Source organism: Microtus pennsylvanicus, chromosome X, assembly GCF_037038515.1.
Source record: "Microtus pennsylvanicus isolate mMicPen1 chromosome X, mMicPen1.hap1, whole genome shotgun sequence".
NCBI classification, from domain to species: domain Eukaryota; kingdom Metazoa; phylum Chordata; class Mammalia; order Rodentia; family Cricetidae; genus Microtus; species Microtus pennsylvanicus.
In genome coordinates, this window is record NC_134601.1 from 87,631,958 (window position 1) to 87,658,454 (window position 26,497).

General features: G+C 37.6%; 1 protein-coding gene across 5 annotated transcripts in view; it reads right to left on the bottom strand.

The window, feature by feature from the left end:
* The window catches only part of Eda (ectodysplasin A), a 380,441-nt gene that overhangs the window by 86,520 nt on the left and 267,424 nt on the right, over positions 1 to 26,497 (bottom strand). For all 5 annotated transcript variants that reach the window (XM_075957888.1, XM_075957891.1, XM_075957890.1 and 2 more), the window contains exon 2: positions 1,176 to 1,281. In XM_075957888.1, coding sequence (XP_075814003.1) covers positions 1,176 to 1,281 — 106 coding nt within the window. The remainder of the gene's footprint in view (positions 1 to 1,175; positions 1,282 to 26,497) is intronic.

Genomic DNA, 26,497 nt, shown 5'->3' on the forward strand with positions numbered 1-26,497 from the left:
CAGTAAATATTTGAAGGATGTGTTGGAAAAACACAGTACATAGTTGGCAGAATAACAAGAATGGCTTTCAAAAGGAGACTTGGATTGGCTTGTCACCTTTAAACCAAATGAGACACTCATCACATGTAAAGAAATGGTTTTATAGCCTCTTAGGTGAAAGGTTAAATATCGTAGACAATTCTACAATCCCCAGGTATGCTTCATCCTTAACTCTAAGGCAGCACTAGCCCAGTATCTTCAATTGATTCCACTTTTTGGAACTGCTTCAATCATTGGCCCCTACTCACATTGACAAATGTCAGCTTAAAAATCTCATTTTCATCTTTATAAAATCATATTGCTTTGTAACCCCCTATAGACACTATCATCAGCAGATGTAGCCAGACACACTGTCTTTGAATCCAGATGGCTTTTCAACAGCCCAGAGCTATGTTTCCTATAAACCTCTGGCCAAAGGGGTAGTGTTCTGTCAACTGACAGAGTAACATTGAAATACAGTGATTCAAAGACCTTGCCCAGGAGCTACCTCAACATTTTGTCATCCAACTGAATATACTACTAGTTAACTCAAAGCTATTACACCCACAATGGCAACGGTTTTCACGAGTAAATCACTGCCTAGCTGAAGGGATAGTAAACACTGTCGAGTTCTATTACAACACAGTGAGGCAAATATTATACCAAATTCTAAGGTCATATAAAAAGAACTGGATCCTTGTCCTCAAGGAACTTACAGAGTAATGATACATGCTTTAGTTTATATTTGGACATAGTAACAGATACCAAAATTGTTATAATTATCATTGGAAATAATGCACCATATAAATGATAGACTGACAAAACACTATCAGTTCCAAAAATAGGATTAAATTATCTTGGTGGACATGGCAAATATGTTATGTCCTCAGGAGAGAGGAAGTCTTTAGGGAGAGTGCCTTTTAGGGACATAAATGCAACCATGGCCCTCAGCTACCATGGTCCTCCAAGCATACTGAAAAGGGACTGAGGGTATCTGGGGTTAGAGGATCCTTACATTGTTAGTTCTATGGCAAAGGACTGCTCAGCAGGGTAGGCTGGAGAAATCAGTGATCTTCGGATAACACAAGAGCACTAAAGAGTGTTTTTATTAACATTTCAAAAGTCAGAGTGATAAAGGATCACTTGAGTAGACTCACCATCTGCTCCTTCACCACTTTTGCTTCTTTTATTGCGGCGAACACGCCTACTTTCCTCTTCAGAATATGCCTTTTCATCAGGAAAGAAGAAATTCAGGAGGGCCATCTGTAAAATTAATAAGTAGATATGTCTTATGTTAGCTATAGCCAACATAAGAAACCAACTGCTGTCTTTCAACAGATAGTCCTTCTTTACCTTAAATTCAATATATCGAAAATCTGAGCTCATCTTTCCTTCTACTTTTCCAATGAATGGAATCATTACTCCCACTTTTCCAATCATGGAATCATTATTATTCTAATCATGTAGGCATGAAACTTGTTAATCGCCAAAGCCTCTCTTTTCACTCTGAATAGCTATGAGAAATCCCTTAGGTTACATCTGTCCACAAACTTCTAATACTCCTCCTACATTGCTGATGGCTATCCAGAGCTAACCTTGGATTTTCTATTACCCCTTGGACTTTATTATCATATACATCAGATTTTGCCATATTTCTTACTTTTGCTCTGCTTTTAATTTGTTTCTAGAGTGGGAAGAACCCAACTGTGAGGTGTCATGTATGTCAACTCTCTTCTAGGACTTAAGTCATGATAAAGTGCACACTAGTCCACTGCCTTTCCCAACCCCTATCAGAACATGTGCTATATAAGACTCAGTTCAATGAAAAACAACAACAGTAGACTATTTTTCCTATTCTGTTAGTTTTAAAGGGAAACCTAAACTAGTTATCACTCAGTTACTAAGTTTTTATACAGTAATGTATCTGAAAAAAGTAAGTCATGCATTAAAAGGTCCTCATTCTAATATTTGGTCCTCTAATGTCTTATAACCATTGCTTATGGCAATATAATATGATTTTATGTGAATGGATCTGCTTTCACTAACAATAATCATAGCTTAAGTATATCCTTGAGGTGAAAAGATGTGCCTAAAGTAAACAATGGACAGAGTTTTAGACTTGAGTGATTCTAAACTCAATGCTATCACTTGCTATCCATGTAACCTTGAACAAGTTTCTTTAGTTTAATTTCCTCATTTGGAAACAGGGATGATAATAGCACTTTACTCATAAAGCAGTTGTAGGATCATCACAGTAACCATCTCATGTAATACATACTCAATAAGTGTTAGATATTGCTATTTTAAGTACATTATCTTGAGACATTCTATTGTCATTTGGAAAAAATAATAATACTAGAGTCCTCATGTCTGGTGAATTTCTAGTTAAAAAACTGGGTTGGACCCAAGAAAACCCTAACAGTCTACACAAACTTTCTTCAAATACCTATGATTTATTGTTTGTGTTAAACAATTCTATCCAGTAGCCTTAAGGCACAGACATCTAGGAGGATACATTCACTGATTAACTATCAAACAATAAATGAATATGTGTAATCTATAGATTATTAATCATATCACATTTAAAAACATTTAGGTTGATCCACTTGAAATAGTCGTTTTCCAGAAAGCCCCAGACTCTCCTAAAACAATATAGGCTGTTGCCATTGCTCTTAGTTACCTTCTAGAACTAGATGGTTAAGACCCTATTGCTGAATACAGCACACACTTAGGTTAGGGGACACACAGAATCAATCTGAAAATGAGTTAGAAGCATCCTCCCTACTGCCTAACATTTATAGTACTGGAAGTTGCTATGCAGGCTGTTTAGGAAGAAAAATTATCATCAATGGTCTTTTTCACCCTACACACAAAACACTGACCATTAAGATAAGATATGTCCACTGGTGCAATAGCTGACGGCAACCAATAGCTTTTTGATTGGATTTGAGGCCTACCCCACAGGAGGAAATGCATGCCTGGTAGTTGAAACCCGGTCAAAAGCCCATGGTTGGGGAAGTCACAGGTCCTAGGGGGAAGCTTACTATCTTGATTTGCTAAATGAACATGCACCTAAATTGCCTTCTAAGAATGTATACTGATATCTATAGACTAGTGGTTCTCTCAGTCTTTAGAGAAGGTTTGGTTCAGTAGGTAGAAGTTAGTGCAGTGACTCATAACTGGCTAAAGTGTAGATAAAAGTGACTGTTGAGTGCTTATTCCTAAACAGGACTCTACATTACTCTCTCCAAGGTCCAGGCAACATCTTAGCTAGAAGATGGAGAAGAATGTTGTGAAATATTGCCTTCTGTATATGACATGCCCATTATATATATGAACATATAGTATCTGTGGTTATCAATACAAGATTGGGTCCTTCAATATTCCATTATGTATGGGGAGAGGCTCATGAGATTCCAGCACCCTCCCTGAGGAACTATTGGCAGTTAATGGCTGTTGGGAGAAGGAGGGTTTTTTTCTTCAGTAGTATAGCCTCTGGTAAGTTGCCATAGTCCAGTAAATCCAGCCCAATTAAACTCAGTGTATCACAAAGTAGACATGAAAGTTGGAGGGGGACCAGCTTGGAGGAAGAATGGAGTCATCAGGAGTGGGAATAAGAGAGGATAACAGAAAGAGAACTGTAAACAGAGACTGTACTTTTGTTTCCTGGCCACCCAGACCCGAAACTATATTAATTACAGCACAGTTTGGTCAATGGCTTAGGCATAGTCCTAGCAAGCTCTTACATCTTAAATCAACCCATTTCTATCATTTTATATTTTGCCATGAGGCTTGTAGTTTACCAGTAAGGTTCTGGTATCTTTCTCCTTCAGCAGCTACATGGCAACTGCCTAACTTTGCCTTCTTTTTCCCTGCTTTCAGTTTAGTATCCCTGTCTACCTATACTCTGTCCTGCCATAGGCCAAAGCAGCTTCTTTATTAACCAATGGCAATAAAACATATTCACAGCATACAGAGAGGACTCCCACATCAGAGAATATGATTATAGTATATTGTATATATGTAAGAAATTGTCAAAAAATAAAAAAGTTAACACACACATTTTTGTATGCAAAATAATTGGGGCTTGGGAGATAGCTCAGTTGGTCAGGAAACCATGAGGACCTAAATTCAATCTTCAGGCCACACATAAAATAGCTAAATGCAGTAGTCTGCACTTGTAATTCCAATACTGGGGAGATTCCACATGCACACATTCACAATGCATCTATACACACACATGCACCCACAGAACATACACACACACACACACACAATTGAATATCAGAAGTTTCACATGTTTCAAATGATTAGTATTTTGGAGTCACTAGACTGGAATATAAAATGTAGTTTCCTGTAGAATCGGCATAAATCTGGTCAGGCCCACAGAAATGTCACTTAAACAACCATATAAATAAGCTAATACAACACTAGTATAAAATCAAATTAGTATTTAAAATAAAATCTCAAACACACCTGGTGTGGTAGCCAATATTTGTAATCCCAGCATGCTGGAAGCTGAGGCAGAAGATAATGAACCAAAGTCAGGCTATGTTACTTAATAAAACCTGGTCTGGAAACCAAACAAACAAAATAAAAACTCAAACAAACCCTCAAACCAGAAAGACTACCAATAATCTTGGGATAGAACAAGCTTTTGTTTTTTGATTTTTTTTATAACTTTGGGTAATAGAACTTGGGCTATCATGGATAGAATTTAGTTTTACTTTTTACTTGCAGAATAAGTGTAGGCCTATTTGCTTGTACACTAAATGAGCCCAGTCTACTATCCTGAGGGGTTTTTGGTTTTATAATTTCATTACAGATAAATACATGCTTCGTTAAAAAAGGAGCCTAAGATTGTCTGGGGGCAAAGAGGAAGTACCTAATATAGATTGCTAATAAACGAGGCTTCTTAGAGGAGATGTTAACATTACAAGTCCTGAATGATGTCAAGGATTTAGTGACAAATGGGAAATAAAAAAGTGCTGTGTTTAAAGTCTCAGATGCCCCTCAACCAAGAACGGCTAAAGAAAATGTAGTACATTCACACAATGGCATATTACTCATCTGTTAAAAACAGTGAGACATCATGAGATTTGTAGGCAAATGGATGGAACTAGGAAAAATCATCCTGAGTGAGGTAACTCAGACCCAGAAAGACAAACACAGTATGTACTCACTCATAAGTGGATATTAGATACAAAGCAAAGGACAACCAGGCTACAATCCTTAGTCAAAGAGAAGCTAAGTAACAAGAAGGACCCTAAGAGGAATGCATCGATTGCCCTGTGAAGAAGAAATAGATGAGATGTCCTGGGTAAACTGTGGGTGGGGGAAGAGGGGAGAGGATGGGGGAGGGGAACACGAGGAATCAGGATGGTCGAATTGGGGGTAGGACAGAGCAGGAGAGTAATGAAAGAGATACCTTGATAGAGGGGGTCAATTATGGGGTTAGGGAGAAACTTGGTGCCAGGGAAAATCCCAGGAACCCACAAGGATGACCCCCGTTAAGACTCACAATAGGAGAGACAGTGCCTAAACTGGTCTTCACCCTGTAAACATATTGGTGACTATCCTAAATGTCACCATAGAGCCTTCATCTATTAACTGATGGAAGCAGATGCAAAGATCCACAGCTAAGCATTGGGCTAAGCTCCAGAAGTCCAGTCAAAGAGAGGGAGGAGGGGTTATATGAATGGGGGAGGGGATGGAGTGTCAACATCATGATGGGAAAACCCACAGAGATAGCTGATCTGAGCTTGTGGGAGCTCATGGACTCTGGACCAACAGTTAGGGAGCCAGCATAGGACTGACCTAGGACCTCTGCATCTGGGTGACAGTTGTGTAGGTTCGTCTTTTGTAGGGCCTCTAGCAGTGGGACCAGGATCTGTACCTGATGCATGAGCTGGTTCTTTGGAACCTACTGGGATGCCCTGCCCCGCCTTGATACAAGGGGGAGGGACTTGGTCCTGCCTCAACTTGATATACCATGCTTTGTTTACTCCCATGGGAGGCTTTACTCCTCCTGAATGGAGTTGGAGGAGGAGTGGATGGAAGTGGGGTAGAAGGCAGGTAGGGGGAGGGAATGGGAGGAGAGGAGGGAAGGGAAACTGTGGTTGGTATGTAAAATAAATAAATAAATTTTGTTGTAAAGTTTATTTTTGATGATTTCATACATGTATATAATGTATTTTCATTATATTCATCTCATTCCCTTCTTTTATCTTCTTCTCATTCCCTCTGAAACTCCCTTTTCCAACATGCCTTCTTCCTAGTGCCATTCCTTTCTTTTTATTTCTTTTTCTAATTCTTTTGAGCTTTATTAGGGTTGCTTGCACATGCATGAGTATGATGTTACTAATGTAGCCTGGGGTCCCTACCAGGGGCTAAATCCCTGAAGAAAAACGGGTCCTCCAGAAGCCACGAACTGCCAATAGCTCCTAAGATGCTGGAATGTTAATGGGTCCAGTTTAGTTCAGGTCCTATGTAGGTAACCACAGATGCTATGAGTATGAGTGATATATCCATGTTCTGTCTAGAAAATAATGTTTCCCAGCACTCTGGCTCTTATGTTTTTTCACCCCACTCTTTTCAAGATGCTCCCTGAGCTTTTAGCATAGGGACTATTATTCTTTCCTAAGTGCATCCTCCTACTGATGTACATATGGGTTACTTCCAGTTCTGACTATAACAAATAAAGCTGGTGCGAACATTGATGTGTAAGTTTTGTGTGAATATGTCTTCATATTTTCTGGAAGGAACCTAAGAATGGAACTTCTGGGTTATATGATGTGTCAAACAGCTTTCTAGAGTGATTGCAGTGTTTTTTGTGCCCACCAACAAAGTTTGTGAATCCCAGTATTCTCCATCTTCACCAATATTTGGTAATGTCAGTTATTTTTATTTTATTCATTCTAGTAGATAAATAGTATTTCATTGCAGCTGTTTTTTGAGTTTTTAAATGTCTTTTCTGTCACCTTGCTGTCAACTAACAGATTTCAAGTCACCCACCTATGACATATTTTTTAGATCCTTCAAATTTGCTGCTACAGGCTTGACATCTAATTAAAACACCAATTAAGCTCATGTAAAAATAATAAACAGGCAGCAAATGTAGTTTTGAATGGTGCTTTCTGCAAGATGCACATTGACTGGGTTAGAGATCACTTGTTTTCTGCTTGAATTGTGGCTATAATATGAGTCTGTCTATACCCAAATACTGGAAGGTTAAGTTATTACAATATGATGCTTGTACTCATAAATACAACTTCTGTGTGAGGTCTGGTATGGAGTTTTGTGCTTTCTTATAACTTGGTGGTGGCAAAAAGAGAAGTTGTTCACATGTTAACTGTTCCCAAGTGTCTGCTGACAGCTTGCAAGAATTCAAGCTTCTAGAACAGGAGCAATGGGGGAGAAAGGAACTTATGCAGACGGCAGAAACAATTCCAGCTTCCATGGGTATAGGAGTATCTCAAAATCCCTCAAGAGGAGCTTTGATGGTACAGGATATTCATAAGTCAAGTGTTCATTAAAAAGGGACTGCTTGAATATGAAAATTCTTTGAATAGGTTATATTTTCTCAGACACGAGAAGAAAACAACACAAAACCCTTTTTAATCAAAATGATTCCCTATTCACAGTGCCCTATTTGAGTCTCAATTAGACAGGAGTGAAAATTATACTCTATATAGCATAATGGTAAAGACAAAAAATCAGTAGCTTCTCATACAAGAAGTTTGAATTCTAGCTTTAGTTTTGCATTCATTAGCATGGCCTCCAGAGGCATGTTGTAGAATATGAACAAAATAGCCTTCTCTTTCAGAATATTGCTTTCCTATTGCACAAGGAGAAGGCACCAGGAATGTTGGCCACAGTCAGGCATTTTGCTCAAGGGGAAGAAAATCTAATTCTTTACACTTTATTATGTGATTACACTCTTGTTTCTTATGGTAAAATTACACGGTAAACAGCACCTGCAGATTACAGGCATCACAGCTAGAAACAATTTGTTAACAGCGAGACACAAGGGATACATACATTATTGTTAGTGACTCTCCAGATATTACTACTGCAAATATTTTTCTAATATCAAAACCCACAAATTTATTGGATACATTTCACACAGAATAGAATGAATTTAATTCAATTCATTTTCTATTTATTTTATCACTAACATATTGGATTGTACTAGATGATTCACAGGAAATGACTCACAAGCCTTTTGAGGGAAGGAACCCATTTCATCCATTTTTGTATAACTAGTGCCCTGGCCCTAGCACACAGTAGGCTCCTCATAAACACCTCTCTGTTATGAGAATAACTGAAGTATCTTAGTCTATTTAAGCTGCTATCACTATGCACTTAAACTTGAGTAATTTATAAAGCACAGAATTACATTCTTTTCTTAGTTGTGGAAGTTGAAAAGACAAAATTAAGGTTCAGATGACTGGTGAGGGCTGCACTCTATTTCCATGATGGTGTCTTACCAATATAACCTCCAGAAGGAAGGGATGCTGTGTGGTGGAAGGTAGAAGGAAAGAACAGACTGTTTCACAAAGAATCTTTTATAGGGCCTTAATCCCATTTATAAGGAAGGAACTCTCATGTTCTAATTTAATCTTAAAGCCCCCACCTGATGATGTCATTGTATTAGCAATACCTGAATTTTAGGGAGTCCACATTCAAACTGTAGTATAACTCATTTCTTGAAGTCATAGTATGGTTTCATCCTAATTGGGCTTGTTTTAGAGACCAGCCATGAAGGGGGAGGCTACTTCCTATATGATTTATAGGAATCAAATCACTGGGACCCTAAAACTGAGACACCCTGTAAGTCAGTGTTTTTAAACTTTGATATACATCAGGATCACGTCATATAAATATTAAAGTGCAGAATCCCAGGGCTTCATCCTCCCAAATTTAGACTGAGTAGGCCTGAGGTAAAACCCTAGAATCTGACCTGAATTTGCTCTTTAGGGGATTTTAACACACATAATCCTTGGGTCGCACTTCAAGAAAACTTGTGTTCTGTCCATTCTATAAGTAGTTTATAACGTAGACTGAAGAGGCTATGTTCTCTTTCTTTTCCTTAGTAAGCCAGGGTTCCTGAACAGCTAGTATTTCACACCTTTTCTTCTGTCAATGGTAATATGGTCATAAAAAGTCAATATCTAATTTCTTGAAACAGGAGACATGTACATACCAGGCTTTCTAAAATTAGCACATCATTTACTTACATTTTTCTCTTTCAATATTCTGGAGTTAATTTATTTAACTTATTTTTTCTTATTGCAGCAAATGTAATTTCATCGTCTACCAATAATCAGCTGGGACTTTTCTGAAACATTAAATTGATGTATGCTCTGAGGGTCTGAAGAGAAGACTCAGTGGCTAAAACCACTTGTTGTTTTTACAGAAGACTAAGTTAAGTCACCAGCACCAATTTCAGGGAGCTCACAACTGCCCATAACTCCACTTTCATGAGATCCAATGTCCTCTTTGAGACTTCACAGGGCATGCAATCAAAATAAGTCTTTAAAATAAAATAATTTATTCTCTGAAATGTCAGTCTTTTCTTCTTGCAGTGTTAGGGATTGAACAGGGCTTTGCAAATGCTAGGCAAGCATTCTACTACTGAGCTAAGTGTCTTAAATACTTAACAAAATCTTCAAGTGCTTCCACCGTAGTAAGATAGGAGTATCCCTGTAGTAATTAGTGAGGCAGCATTGCCCAATAAGCTTGGTAAACACATTATAGATATAAAATGAATCAAAAGGTGTCACTGAACACTCTTAATCTTATTAAGAACCCTTAACATGCTGTGATTATAAACAGGAAGTCTGGAGAGGGTCAAGAGAGTGTTTTCTTTTGAATAAATATTGAGTACTCAGCACGGGGAAGGTACTGAACTAGATGGTATTTTAAACATACATAGACAAAATGCAAATAAGACAATTTCTTTATAGTGCAATGACAGCACTTCATGAAAGGAGACAGAAAAGTTTGTAACTTGGCGGTAAGACGAAAGGCAGAGTATGTGCTGATTGCAGAACAGAGTGCAGTGCAGTGCAGTGTAGTGTTCCAGTTTCTGGGCATAAGCAAACAAGAACATTCAACATCAATCAAAGCATCATCCACAGGACATACAACCAGCCGAGTCAGTTGTACCAATAAGCCTATACACCAAATGAAACTGGCTCCTTGGATAGCTCTGATGTGGATGCTTGGATTTACTATCCATGCTACATTGGAATACATTGGAAAATTTGTGAAATTTTATAGTAAAGCTAAACATGGAAGCCAAACACAATGAACATTTTACATCACATAAAGAACTAAAAGCAGTCTCTGAATACTGACTTCTGGGCAGTCTGACTGGAAAAATATCACTGTCAAACAATGCAAGTTACCACAAAATAGGAAATTTTAGAAAAAAGAGTATCTCTGCTTAAGAAGATTATCCTACTGTGGTATCAGTGTCAGATTACGTAACTAACTAGCTCAATATTTAGCTTTTTCTTACCCAGTTTTGGCTTGTACAAGTTACCTAATATTTATCAAATAATGCCTTATATATCTTAATATAAAATTTATTCTCCTTAGAGGCACTAAACACCTCAAAGAAGGTTCAGAATGTGTTTAGACTTGTCCTTAGGACAAGTATGAAATCTGCTTAAGATGCATATCAAGGGGAAAGGTGAGCTATCATAAACACATGACTACTAACGAAATGAGAAAGGCACCCCTCCTTCAGCATCCTACGTCTTATAGTCAACTCTATTTCTAATATCCAGAACAGCAGTGGAAAAAGACAAGCTTCTTGAATTGATTTGTACTAACGGGCAATACAAGCATGTCCAGCTTTTATATGACTTTGAAATTCATAACCACCACTGATGTCACATTTACCTCATTGATCTATTTATTGTTAGAGTCAGAACCATGCTTAATGTGAAATGGCAAGAGAGGACCACCACTACTGAGATCTTGGAAGTCAGCTGGCCTATCAGCATTGAAACTATGCTCATTGGTGACATATGTGGAGATGCACTGACAGAAGGATACCCAAGCATCTTTGGTATGGCAAGCTTTATAGCCTAACCACAAGCAGGCAGAACACAAGACATATTGTAAAGGATGCACTAAAGCTTAGCTTCAAATAACACAGCATAGCTGTGGATTGCTGGGGGAAAAAGCAGCAGAGACCAGCTAGAAATACAACAATATGGAATTTGGAGACTTTTTTGGAGAAAGGCTTTCAGCTGACCACAAGTTGAGCACAGAAATACGGGCAGTGACAGGCTGTACAAATAGCAGCTGCAGGCATAAATCAAAAACCAGTTTGTACATATGTCATATAGAGAGGACCTTTCGTTGAAGATTTAGTCTTTTTGTCTCTTTAAGTATGGGTGAAATCAGAAGTGGCATATTTAATTAAGAGGAAGGATAACAATATATACTGGATGTCACTTCATTTCCTTAGGAATTGTCTGCTAATTTAAAGCACTTTGGTATATTAAAGGACAGAGAAACACCTCCAGCGTAATACTTGGAAATTACTAAATATTATTATTTGTGAGTAGGACCGGATGATAAATCAGCACTGTGGATTAAAAAATAAATTCAAACACATCCTCTGGATTATGAATTATTTAAAGGCTACTGAAAATTCTACAACTGTGTTATAGTTTACCTTCATAAAGCTGGACTAATTTAGGCTAGAGCAGCAAGGTGACCAAAATGAGATTGCTTGTGTAATCTATTTATTTTAAATTAGGACTTTCTCCCCTCTTTAAAATTTCTTTGTCATCAGCAATTAGAAAATCTGTTTTGTTCTTCATGGATACCTAGGCCATGTAAGATATGTAAATAAAAATATATTTGGCAGTGGTATTTAAGATCAAGTATGGAAGAAGAGTAGAAGTGAGGTAACCAATGACTGGAAAGGAGAAATCATGAGGACTTTCCAGAAAGGACTAGGTAAGGACAAAATTAAGAAACATGACTATTGGCTCTGGAAAGAATATTTTAAATATCTGAGAGAAATTAAGCAGTGGGGAGGATTTGAGGAAGGCACGAATCACATTCTGTTTGTGTTGATGCTGAAGTAAGTTACAAAATAGTTTTAATGCAAAACTGGCCCTCTAAACTAAGAATATAGAAAATAAACATCAAGAACTATGGTAGCGCAGACCTTCAATCCAAGTACTTGAAAGGCTTGGGTAGGAGGATCATGAGGAGGTAGAGGGAGAAAAAGAGGAAGAGGAAGACACAAATAAAAGGAGAAGGAGAGGGAGAGAGAGTGAAGGACAGGAGAGAGGGTATAGTGGGGAGGAAAAGAGGGAGGGAGAGAAATCTCAGAGACCAGTTGGTAAGTTTAAAGAGAAAGGCTAAGCAAGATAAGAGATGCATCTAAGATACAAAGATCTTTAGAGGGCACATTAATCACTGGCCATGTGATCAGGAGAGATTCAGCCCCTAATAACTGCCTGGAACAATCCTGAGGAATAGAAAAACCAGTAAAAGGCCTGGGGCTCAAATTCAGAATTTTAAATACTGCAAAACTAGAACCACCAGGGCCATAAAAGGATTGGTAAGAAAATTGCAAGGCTAGAAAGAAAGAAAGATCATTTGACTGTAAGATTAGACAAATCCAAAGAAGCAATTCAGTTCTCAGTTAATTTGGCAGTTTCCTTCCCCTTCTATCCAAGTGGGCCCTGGCCTCCTGGTGAGGTAAATACCAAATAACTGGTTATGTGATATAATGACAGGCCAATATTGTTCCAGTAGCTGTACAACAGACAAAAAGGAAAAAAAATCAATAGGGCTGTTGATTAGAATCCAGTTCTAGAGTATGTATATGGAAAAATCTATTTTTTTTCCAGGGGAAAGTTCCTGTCTTTCATTTGTGACCCTAACACTGGGTAAAGAAAGACTGTTGCTAAATATTGTATTATAAGTTTTTCCCATAATATCTCAACAGAGCTATCCACTCAAAAAGAAATTAGGGTAAAAAAGAAGCAAATGAAGTACAGCAAAACAAAATTTCCATTAGAGTTAATTTTATGTCCTTTGTTTGGCTGTTACTGTTAGGGAGCAATGGAGAATTAGATTTCATCACTGTCGACTAGCTCTTTCATAGAACGTCTACACTAATGAATCCTCTATTTTCTACTAATTGATAAATTGGGAGATTTGTCCAGCTCACATCTAGTTGTCCCTAACTACAAATATTTTCAAAAGAATCATCATAAAACTAATAAACTTTAAAATTTAACAAGGAAATAAACATCCAGATCAAGGTAGCTGACTAACAAAACCATGTTAGTGCTACTGCTTCCCAAGACTCCATTAAAATGATATTAAACAAATAAAGAAGATATAAACAGTATTAGAGGGTATCAGCAGAAAAGAGATTTCAATACGTTTATGAAAGACAGAAAGTGGACAGAATGCCAAGTAATAAAGATGGACTAAAAAGAGAGAGCATCGGAGGGAGCTTAGAGCTTGGGAAGATGTGATTCTACCCAAATTGACAATGGGTAGAAGAGGGTGAAGTGCAGGAAAGATAGTGCATCATGGAGCACTTAGGCCCCAACTTTGATTCTTAGTGCCCCCAAAAGGCTGGGTTTGCGAGAATGAAATGTGAGAAATTCACTGAAGATCTGTATATCAAATAATCACATCTTTCCCCATGGATAGAATCTGTAGCAATCCGGTATTTAGTCTCAAGTGTTCACCCTCTAAATCAGGAATAAATCGTGAAAGAATTGAGGCAGACAGTATGAACACGACTTTTGCAGAGCAAAGGCATCTACATTATCAGTTTTATATTCCCCAAGCATAATGACTACACAGATGGCTGTGGCTTATTGTCTTGCAGGCTTCATATGTAGAGGATGCTAGGCACTTCCCTCAACCCCTAGACACGTAACATTTCAGAAGATCAAAACATAAAGTCCCTAAAAGCTTTCAGAAAGGAAAAACAGCAACAGTTAAATGGACAGGATTTTGAATGAATTGAACATCTTGACAGAAAAACTATTTTTAAGAGAAAACAATGGAAAAATACCTTCAACGATCTGAAGGAAAATTATTTTGAGAATGTAATTTGTTTCCTAACTATAAATTGAGTCTAAAGACATTTTTTAGTTTACAAATAACTCAAACTTCATATTTTATATTCTATCTATAAAAGGTTATTTAGGAATATATTACAGAAAAAATGTAAGAGTAAACAAAGAGTGACACATATATTATATTCTGGAAACAGTGGGCATAAAACCAGATACTAATGCAACTAAGCCCAAGGTGATAGTAGCACAGCAGGCTTGATGAACATAGCAGTAGTGGAGAGGGTGCCTGAACTGGCCTTGCCCTATAATCAGATTGATGACTACCTTAATTGTCGGCATGGAATCTTCATCCAGTTACTGATGGAAGCAGATACAGTGATCCATAGCTAAGCACTGGGTCGAACTCCCAAAGTCCAGTCATATAGAGAGAGGAACAACATTATGAGCAATGGGGACAAGACCATGATGGGGATACCCACAGAAACAGTTGACTCGAGCTAGTGGGTGCTCATTGACCCCAGATCGACATCTGGGGAACCAGCATAAGACCTAACTAAGCTCTCTGACAGTTGTGTGTCATGGGCAGTTAGTGGGGCCACTAGCAGTGGAACAACTATTTATCCCTAGTGCATGAACCGGCTCTTTGGAGCCCATTCACTGTGGACGGATACCTTGCTCAGCCTTGATACAGTGGGGAGGGCCTGGGTCCTGCCTCAAGTGATGTGACAGACTTTGTTGACTCCCCATGGGAGGCTTCACCCTCTCTGAGGGGTGGATAGGGTGGGGTGGGGTAGGGAGAAGAGGACAGAGGGGAGAGGGAACTGGGATTGGTATGTAGAATAAAAAATAAAAAAGGTTAAGAAAAAGCAACTTGGAGAGGAAAGGATTTGTCTTATCCTACATTTCCAGATCACAGTCTACCACTAAAGGAAGCCAGGGCAGGAATATAAGACAGGAATCTGAATGCAGAATTACATGTTAATCCTCACAAGATAACCTTTGACAAAGGAAACTCACAACTGATAAATTACAGCAGGAACCATTGCTTTCTTATACAGCTAGCCTTCTTATACAGCCCAGTACTAAACCCCTAGGAATAGCTCCATCCAAAATATGCTGGTCCCTCCTGCATCGATTAATGGTCAAGACAAGACCCCCCAGATTTACCCACATGTTAATCTGATTTAGGAAATTCCTCAATCAAACTTCTCTTCTTAGATAACATGAGGCTATTTTAACTTGGCAATTAAAGTTCACTAGGATAGCGCCTACAAAAAACAGTGATTGAGGGACTCATAATTAAATTCATCACAAAGAAATTTGAGAAACTTGTGGGTGTCATAGACAATACAATAAAAAGGGTATCAGAAGATTTAAAAAGTCATAGTTGCTACTTTAAAATTTGACAAGAGACAAAAATTGTAATTAAAAACTATTTAAAATTTTTAACTATTTTAATAGCTAACACCAGTATAAATAATGTTTATTGATTTTCAACTTAAAGCACTAACCAAAATACCAAAACTTAGGATACTTAGCTATAGAGATAGTTATAGATGTGGAACAAAACATAAACGCTATCGCCTTGGCAGTGTATAAAAGTACAAACCAAAGGAGTTGATAAGCTGAAGGGGTTAGAGACAAAGAGAGGATCAAGGACTTCATGGCCTTTTCTTAGTTAAGAGATACTTTCCATAGTTTAAGGAACAGGACAGTCTAGGTATGTTCCTCAGACATAAATGAATTTAAGAACATAGTAACTACATTGAGACACCATAGAGGATCAGTGATATAAAGCTTCATTTGTCTTATCAAGAAGATGATATTATCTAAAATAGAGAAATAAAAAAATAGCAGAATACATGAGAGCAACTGCTAGAGGAACTAAACAGAAAGAGTTAATACAATGAAAGGCAATAATGGCAGAGGATTAAGATTGGAACAGTGCATTGCATTCATCATAAGTTTTTATGGACATAGTTCATACTTTTTAAAACCACACGCATGCATTACTTCATAAGATATAAAAGCAATCCTATGGTTATTTCCAAATCAACCAGGAATCTTGAAACAAAAATCTAAATTCAAACTGGCCTCTGAAAAACTTCACCTGAAAGAAGTGTTGGAAAAGGCGCCATCTATGCACATCTCTCTCTATCATATGACTTGCTTCTTTCCCTTTGTCCATGCCTTAAAACCTACGCCCTTTCTCTCAAAACACTGAAACTTAAATTATGGATACTATTATGACCATCATTATTTTCATCTACAAAGGTCATTTTATGATATTTTGCACATATAAAAATCTGGAAATATTTTAGTCTAAAACTTAAGTTTTGGCATATGTGTGTACACCTGAAAAATTATTATCATGATCATAATAATGATGACATCCAACAACCACAAAAGTCTAGTCTATTCACGCTCTTTAAATATTTGTTTTGCACGGTGTGTGTCCGTGTGTGTGTCCACGGAGTCTCCCTTGATAGCACTCCATCTTACTCATTGAGGTGGGATTTAACAATTAAGCTCACAGTTTGTCAAAAACAACCTGTCTACTTAGCCAGCTTGCTCCAGATATCCCTCGCCTCTGCCTTCCAAGGGCTAGAATTATAGGTGGGCTGCCACGCATTTACATGGGTGCTGAAGATCTAAGTTTCAGTCCTCACAGTTTACAGCAGACACTTTATCCACTGAGCCATTTCCCCAGTCCCTTCAAGTTTTCTGTAGTCCTTTCCACTCAGTCAGGTCTCTGATACATTTTGCATGGCAAGTAACTACTGGTCTGCTTTTTGTCACTATAGGTTTCATGTTCTAGCACTGTATATAAATAGAACCATAAAATATGTGCTCTTCTTTTTGTCTGACTTCTTTTATTTAGCATAATTATTTTGAGATCTAGCTATGCTATAACATATCAGCAGTTGATTCCTTTTTATTGATGTGATGGGGGACAGAGGATGAGTTGTCGGGCATGAGAGCTCTCCTCTTTATTTATTGGAGACAGAGTCTCTCACCAGATATAGAGCTCACAGCTCTAATTAGACTGGCTGGCCATCAAGCTTTAGGAGTCTGGTGTCCACCCTCTCAAGAACTAAAATGATGTCACTGTGCATGGATACATACACAGCTACATATTTTTGAGAGGCATATACATGCATATAATGTATTTTGATCAAAGCCACCCCCATTCACTCTCTTCCAATTCCTCCACTATCCCCCCTACCACATTTCCCTCCCAACTTCATGTCAATTCTTTTAAAAATTCCATTGAGTCCTGTTGTTGCTTGTATGTGCATGGGTATAGGATCACCTACTGGACCATGGGTAATTTCTCAGGGGCCACATCCCCAAAGAAAACCGTCTCTTCCTCTCCCGGTAGACAACTCTCAACAGCCCCTAGGTTGGGGGTGTGACTTCATGACCCCTCCTCCTACCCATGCTGGAATTTTGTGTGACTCTATCTTGTATAAGTCTTAAGCAAGCAATCACAGTCACTATTAGTTTATGAGTGAAATGGTGGCGTCATGTTCAACAAATATCATTTCACTGAAGGCACTCACAACCTTGACTCTTACTATACTTATGTTCCCTCTTTCACAATAATCTCTGAGCTTTGGGGTAGGGATGTGAGAAAGATGTCCTGAAATCTCATATTTTCTGTATACTATTAGTTGTTATTTCTGTATTAACTTCCATCTGCTAAAAAGCTTCTCTGATAAGGGTTGGAAGAACACTAATCTCTGTCTATAAAGATAAGAACTTAGGGGATGTTTAATACTAAGTCAAGTTAGCAGAGTATTTAGCATTAGCTTCTCCCCTAGAATCTATGACCTAGCCAGTCATGGCTTTTTTTTTTTTTTTTAGCCAGTTGATGGTGTCAGGCATAAGTTCCATCTTGTGGAGCAGACCTTAAATCCAACCAGAAAGTGACTGGTTACTCTCATAACATTCTTGACACTACCACACTCGTGAGGCTATCTTGCCAGGTGGATTGTTATTGTAGCCTGTAGAGTTCACAGTTGGGTAAGACTGTTGATGTCTTTCCTCCCCTGGTAGTGCATAGGACCTTCCAGAACTACGAAAGCTGGTAGTAGGTAGGATTGCTTCCTCCACGCCTCATGACACAAGTATGTGTTTTTAGCAATAGGTCTTACCATTAAGTTCTGGAAGGCAACCAAGAGCAGCAGCAATAGCCTACAGTGCTTGGAGGAGTCCATATGACTCCACTGACAACTACTCAAAAAGAGGGAACTATACCTTGCACTGGGTTTTCTGCTTGACAGCCTATCGTGTCTGAGAGAGAGGTATTGTCCCCATGTGATGGGGCAACTCCATTCAAACTCCTTTTGTATATGTATGCATGTGATGCTATAGGAAGCTTCTAGAGCAGTAGGCTTCCATATGGCATTTTCAAAAGCCTTTAGTGTTTGCAGTCCCTTCCCTGATCCATCCCCCTCCTCATTTAGTTTTTCCTGTTCCATCATTCCCCTTCCTTCTTTCCTAACAAAACTTTTTAGAAATTAAAAATAGATTGTTTTCTCATACTATACTTCCCAACCACAATTCCCCCCCCCCACTCCTTCCAGTCCCCCCCCCCACCTCGCCTCTCCTCCACATTTATTTTCCCTCCATTTCTCTTCAGAAAACAGCAGGCCTTCAAGAGATAACAGTCAGACAGGGCAAAACAAGATACACTAAGACAAGGCAAAATCCCTCATATGAAGGCTGGACAAGGCAGCCCAATAGGAGGAAAGGACTCCCAAGAGCAAGCAAAAGAGCCAGAGACACATCCGCTCCCACAGTTAGGAGTACCACAAAGACACCAAACTAACAGTCATAACGTATACACAGAAGATCTGGTGCAGGTCCATGCAGGCTCTGTGCTTGCTACTTCAGACTCTGAGTCCAGGTGAACCGTACTTAGTTTTTTAAAACAGAAGTGGGACATGCTCTTCTGGTATCCTCTATCACCTCTGACTCCTAGAATCTTCCTTCCCCCTCAGAAGAGGGGTTCTCTGATTTCTGAGGGGAGGATCTAAATTGAAGATCTCCAATTTAGACTTTCATACCATCTGTATTCTATCCCTCTTCCTTAGAAATCATCCACCTTGGCTCCTTATTAGTTTTCTGGCTATGGGTACTCTGATCTGGACACACATCTCAAACCTTATATCCACCTATGATAGAGAACATGTGGCTTTTGTCTGCTCATATGATTTGTCTGGGTCATCTTACACAGAATGATAATTTTCAGCTCCATCCATTTACCTGCAAATTTTATAATTTCATTTTCTTTATAGCTGAATAATTATACTTAGTTTTCTTTTTATTGCTGTGATAAACATGACCAAAAGCAACTTCAGAAAGAGAGGTTTATTTTACTTTACAGCTTACCATCTATCATGAAAGGATGCCAGGGCAGGATTTCAAAGCAGGAACCTGGAGGCAGAAACTGAAGCAGACACCATGGACCATGGATAAATCCATGGCTTATTAAGTCTGCTTCTTTCTTTCTTTCTTTCTTTCTTTCTTTCTTTCTTTCTTTCTTTCTTTCTTTCTTTCTTTCTTTCTTTCTTTCTTAATAGAAGAGAGCATTTAATTAGGGGGCTTGCTTACAGTTCAGAGGGTGAGTCCATCATGGCCGGGAGCATGGCTACAGGCTGACCATCATGGTGCTAGAGAAGTAGCCAAGAGCTTAGATGTTAGATAGATAGATAGATAGATAGATAGATAGATAGATAGATAGATAGATAGATAGATAGAGAGTACTAACTGAGAATGGTGTGTAGACTTTGGAAATCTCAAAGCCCACCCCCAGTGGCACACCTTGTCCAACAAAGCCACATCTCCCAACACTTCCCAAATAGTTCTACCAACTGTGGACCAAGCATTCAAATGTATGAGCCCATGGGACTAATTCAAGCCACCCCAGCCATGGCGTTTATCACAGTGATAGTAAACACAATAATTCTCTTCCCCCGACTCCTCCCAGGTTCACCCTGCCTTCTCTACCAACCCGTCTTTGTTTTCTCTTGAATTTTTTTTTTAGTTCAATAAACATGATTTGTTTTGCTCATATGCCCTTTGACATGTGGCCTTTCACTACAGCATCAGCCTGCTTTCTTATACAATACATGACTGCCTGTCTAAGGGTGTCACTGCCCACAGTGGGCCAGGTCTTTCACCCACATCTGTCATTCAGCAATAAAATGTTCTACAGACATGCCCACAAGCCAATCTGATGGAGGTATTTTCTTAATTGAAGCTTGATTTTTCCCAAAGGATCCTGGTTTGTATCACACTGATAAAAAAAAATCCACCCAGAACATATTAGATTATGTATATGTGCCATATTTTCATTGTCCATTCATCAGTTGATGAATGACTAGGTTATTTCCATTTCCTGACTGTTGTGAATGGAGTAGCAATGAACATAGAAGATTAAGTATCTCTGTAGTGGGATGAAGAGTCCTTTGGGAATATGCCCAGGAGTGAGACAACTGGAGTGGTCTTTTTATATACCAAATGATGACTATACTACAAAAGAAATCAGGGTAACAACCCAATTCATAATAGCCTCAAAAATAATCTGGAAATAAATCTAAACAATGAAAATTTAAAGACATTAAAAAATGAAAAAAAAATATTAGAAGACAGAAAGACCTCCTGTGCTCATGAACTGGTTGTATTAATATCATGAAATTGTCCATCATAACAAAAGCAAGCTATAGATTAAATGAAGTACCCATTAAGATTCCAATGCAATTCTTCACGGCAATCTCAAAATTCATATGGAAACAGAGAAGGCCAAGATAGCCAATACATCCTTTAACAATAAAAATACTGCTGGAGGTATCACCATCCCTGATTTCAAGTTATATTACAGAGCCATAGTAATCATACTGATATAAAAAACAAACACACTGATCAAGGGAACAGAATTTGAGGCCCCCAATATAAGCCCATGTTCCTACAGATACCTAACTTTTGACAAAGTGGCAAAAATGCACACTGGAGAAAAAAAAAGAATCTTAAGTATGCAGGGCTGGTCAAACAAATTGGATAGCTATACGTAGAAGAATGGAATTAGATTTTTATCTTTCACCTGCACAAAACTGAACTACAAATGGATCAAAAACTCCTACATAAGACCTGATATCCTTAATCTGTTAGAGGAGAAAGCAGGAAATATATTTCAAATTGTAGGCCTAGAAAATAACTTTCTGAATAGGATACTTGTAACACAGGCAATGATACCAATAATTGAAAAATGGGACCTCATGAAACTGAAAAGTTTCAGTACAGCAAAGGACATCATCATGAATGAATAGGTAGCCTACAGAATGGGAAAAACCTTTACCTCTTATACATATGACAGTGTCTCGAGTATGTAATGAAGTAAAAAAAATGAACATACACATAAAACCACAAAGAAATCAAACAAAGAAAGAAAATTAATAATTATTGTATGGAAATCGAGAGTTCTGAAAAGAAGAAATATAATGGCTGATAAACTTTTTTTTTTAAATGTTCAACATCCTTAGCCATTGGGGAAAGGCAAATTAAAACTATTTTGAAATTCCATCTTGCCCCAGTCAGAATGGCTAAGAAAAACAACCAAAATCAAACTGAAAACAAAACCAAAACCATCACCAAAGTCAAACAAATGATAGCAAACGTTGGTATGGATGTGAGTAAAGAGGAACACTTACTTCCTGCTGGTGGGAGTGCAAACTGTGCATCCTATGGAAATCAGTGTGGAGGTTCTTCCAAACGCTGGCTTTTAAGCAGGTGCTTGGGGATTGGATTTAGGCCCTCTTGATTGCATGGCAAGCACTTTCCAAATGCAGCTATCTATCTCTTCAGTCCTTCAGTGTTGCTTTTAGTTTGTGTTTCCCCAAAGACTAATGTGCTGAAAATCTTTTCATACATTTCTTTGGAGAAATGTCTGCTCAAACCTTTGCTCATTTTCAAATACTGAGATATTTATTTATTATTCAGGTTTTAATAGTTCATTCAATAATCTTCATATAAGTCAAATATGTGCTAGGCAAATATTTTATTTTAATCTAAATTATGTATTTCAATTTCTTTTTTCTTTCTTTGAGAGTTCCACACAGTTTATTTTTATTACATTCTTTTCCTGTCCCTAAATTACTTCCATATCCTCCCCCCTTCTCTTCATGCCCAACTCTATGATCTTTTCCTTTCTTAAAAAAAACCCAAAAACAAAAAGGAAAAAGCAACTGAAAAACATGGTGTCTTATTTGTGTAGGCTCTCTCCTACTGAGCATAGATTTGTCCTGAAGTGTGGTTGATATATCCAGTTTCGTTTCATTGAACAAAACTGATTTTCCATCTCCCAACATGAAGCGATTGCATATAGCTCTTTGTTTAAGGGTGGTATGTTGTGTCCCCTTCTCTCTTTTATGCTGGGATTTTTATTAAAACATTGTCTTGATTATTATAACTTTCTAACACATCATGAAATCAGATAGCCTAAGTCTTTCAACTTTTCTTTTTTGGTCAAAGTTGCTTTAGATATTTTGTGTCCTTTGTCCACATAAAATTTAGTTTGGGAAACCTGAGATTTTAATATTGCAAAATTTTGATGTTATTTATTAAAATGTTTCAAAGTTTATGATGGCTTATTATTACTATATACGAATATGATTACTTTGAGTTTTACCAGTTTATTTAATTTTTGAATTGGAATTACTATCAAGGAAAACTTAAATAATTATATTAGCAAACCAAAAAGATCTTATATCATACAAATGTGAGGACAATAAAAAAGTAAGAAAATAAGGCATGGATGAATCTCAGTGGTAGAGTAAATGGCATGCTTACTATGGAATATGCATTGATTTACATAAGTGATCTAACATCCTGTGAAGTAGTTACACTGACTTACTAGTTCTTGCAATTGCTTTGTAACTTTCCAATGACTTATAAGATCATATTGTCTACATATAAGGACAGTATTATTTCATTTCAAAACTATTCTTTTTTTCTATATTTTTGGCTAGAACTTCTAGTACAACATTAACTAGAAGTGATGAGAGTAAACATCCTTGACTTTTCTTTGATTTTAGAAAAAAAAGTATTCAATTTTTCATCTTAAGACATGACACTAGCCATAGGGTTTTTGGAGATGTCCTTTGTAAGAGTGAGAAAATACCTGTATATTACAATTAGTTTGATTTCGTTCAACACTTTATTTGTATGAACTTTCTGAAGTTTTTAATGAAGTAGATTACAGTACAATTTTTCCATATTAAAACTAGGTCATAGCTGATATCTAAGTGGAAAACAACACAGTGAACACCTATTCCTATAGGCAGATGTCTCAAACAGAACATTAGCAAAGGAGTTTAGAGTCTTGTTGAGGTAGTAGACAGCTATGAATGGATATACTTTTCCTGTTTGTTCATCCGATCACCCACCCACTTATCCATTCATCAATTTATCAACAATTCACTGAGTTCTTGTATTAATCAAACACTGTGCATAGCATTAGGCATCTAAATAATCTAGTAGGTCTTGTTTTGAGGCTCACAGTTTAGTGAGGAAATAAAACTTAATACACCGATGGAACCAATGCTATAATTGGGTCACTTATGAAAGTCACTGGAGCCACAGAACAGAGAGAGATTTTCCTTAAAATGCAGGGAAATTGTGGAGGATGATTTCTGAGCTGATGTTTAGGAGGTAAGCAGAGAGTTCTGAGTAGGCCTAAAAGAGAAGAGCACTCCATAAAAGTGGCCATTACTTAGGGAAGTGCTTTTTAAGTTTCTCCATATTTCCCAATGGTTCCTTTACCCCTGCCTTTCTCAAGGCAGAAAAGGGCAGGACAGTCTTAAGTCTTCGATTGTCTTCTACTTTAGAAGAATATATGCATGTGTCTGTGTATCAATGGTATATAAATATTATAGCACATATTTACAGCACGTAAGTATAGTATACATTCAAGTAAATATGAAATATTTTTCTTCAATCCTGAGTTAAATCTACAGTGTAGAAAGATACCTCCAGAACTCTGATAGAGAATTGTCAGTTTGTGACTCAGAGTTCTATGTGGAGGAATGGAAGGCCGCTGGTAAACAATCAACAGCTAAGGGTAGTACTTTGAGGTAATTGTCTAACCTCAGAAGCACGTCAATCAGCCATTAGGCATGCAATTAGAAATACTGTAGCTTCAAAGCTTGTATGCTTGCCTAAGGACCTAAATTATCATTTGCTCACTCTTTGATTACCCCAGCTCCATGATGAGCCAAGTTCTACCTAGCACTGCCAAAAAGTAGCAAGAATGTTTTTAAATAGCTTTAAACAAACTTTCAAATTTCTTTGGCAAATTGATTCAGCTGTTCAGTATCTTCCCGGGGTCTTGAATTGTCACTGAACTGGGACCATGCAGAGCCAACTTTTTTTTTTTTTTCAGAGCCAGCTTTTAAGCAATAAATAATCATGTTAGTACCGAAATCTTTGGGCCAATCCCAGTTTTCAGTCTGACTTATACCAATGGTTATTGTTGAAACAGTAATCAAAGACCTTATCTCTAATTGTACCCAGTTGTATGGAAAGTGCTGCTGAATCTGTCTTGAAAATTGATTAGTAATATTTTGCACCATTCCTTGCCAAAACGATGAGATTATGTTCAACAAATACCTTTACCATACAACAGAATCTCCATAGCCCTGCCTGGGTTAGAACTCATTATGTAGGCTAGGCTGGCTCTACCTGACTCTCTCTCTCCCCAGTGTTGGCATTTACTTGCCGTCACCCCGGCTATAAAAATTTTTGTAGAATGACAAAATTTCCATATCCTTCAAATGCAGAAACATAGTTAAAGTGCCATTGGCATTTGTTAGGTCTAGCGTTTAATCCTGTAGTAGTCACTGTGCCTTTTACTTATACTTCATTGTACTATGAAAATGCACCTTAAATATATCCACATAAGTCTACACATATCGCTTTCTAGAATCTCTTCTGAAATCATTTTATAAGTAGCAAAATATCTCAGCTGTGTAATGGAAACAAACAGTTCTTCATATAAAATTCATATATATATAATCATATATATAATATCTGTGCATATATGTAGTACTTTCCTAGGTAGGTTTTATATGATGAAAATTGAACTAGCTATTAACTATGTTGTAGGAAAGAAGAAATTGCATCATTTATGTTCATCTTTGTTTACTGTTATCCTAAGTTGGCATGTAAGCATTAAGCTGATTTCACTGAAGGGAAATAAATTTGAAAAATTTCCATATTGTTACCAATGTTTAATATCTTGTAGAGGTCAAGATAACCAAAGTATGAATCACCAATTTTTTGTGGTGCTTTTGTTAAATGATATTAGGTAGCTTAAATTTTTCTATGAGATTCTCCTACAGTGTTTGCCAGCTACTTTAATATTTAACTTATACTCGCTTTAATAAATGTTAAACATTTTGTACAGTCCCTCTTCCTGATGGCAATCTGTTTCCAATAAGTACTCCTCATTTAAAACAATCTACTATGTATCTCCACTGGCCAAAAGACCTTACCAAAATTTACTTTGTGCAGTGTGCGAGCTAAGAACAGTAATTATTTTTGTTCACAAAAATAAACATAGGATAACTATTCCTTTCATGGTAAAATCATTTCCTTAGTGTCTCTACGTACTCCACTTACAATGATCACAACCTTTCAACTCTGCCTCCCTCCCTGCCGAGATTTAGCATTTATTTGAGTAAGTTTGCTTAAGTGGCTCTAAATCTACTCACCCACTCATCCACCCACAGCAGCAGCAGCAGCAACAAACCCCATGCACATCTGTAAGCCCCTGATTCATTTGTTAAAAATTAATGGGTAGCAAACTACCGTGTTATGCAAAAGGGACAATGCAATACAATAGGCATATAAATATCTGCGAGATATGGCCCTTGTCCTTTACATATTCACAGTTTAGCATGCTGATTCTTTTTAAAAATAGAGTATTTTATTTCCTTTTTGATAATTTCATTCATGTATACAATGTATTTGGATCATACTCGTATTCTTCCCCAACTCCGTCCACATCCAGATTTACAACTACCCTTTGTCCCCTCCCAACTTCACGTCCTTGTTTTTTGTTTGTTTGTTTTTCAAGACAGGGTTTCTCTGTTTAACAGTCCTGGCTGTCCTGGAATTCACTCTGTAAACCAAGCTGGCCTTGAACTCACAGAGGTCCACTGCCTCTGTCTCCCAAGTGCTGGGATTAAAGGTGTGCGCCACCACTGCCTGGCGTTGTTTTAATTTTTAAATAACCTATCAAGTTCAATTTGTGCTGTTCAAATACTCATAGGTGTGAGGCCATCCATGTAGCAGAATTTAACTATAGAGGTTAAATTATGAAAACTGGCTTTCCCTCC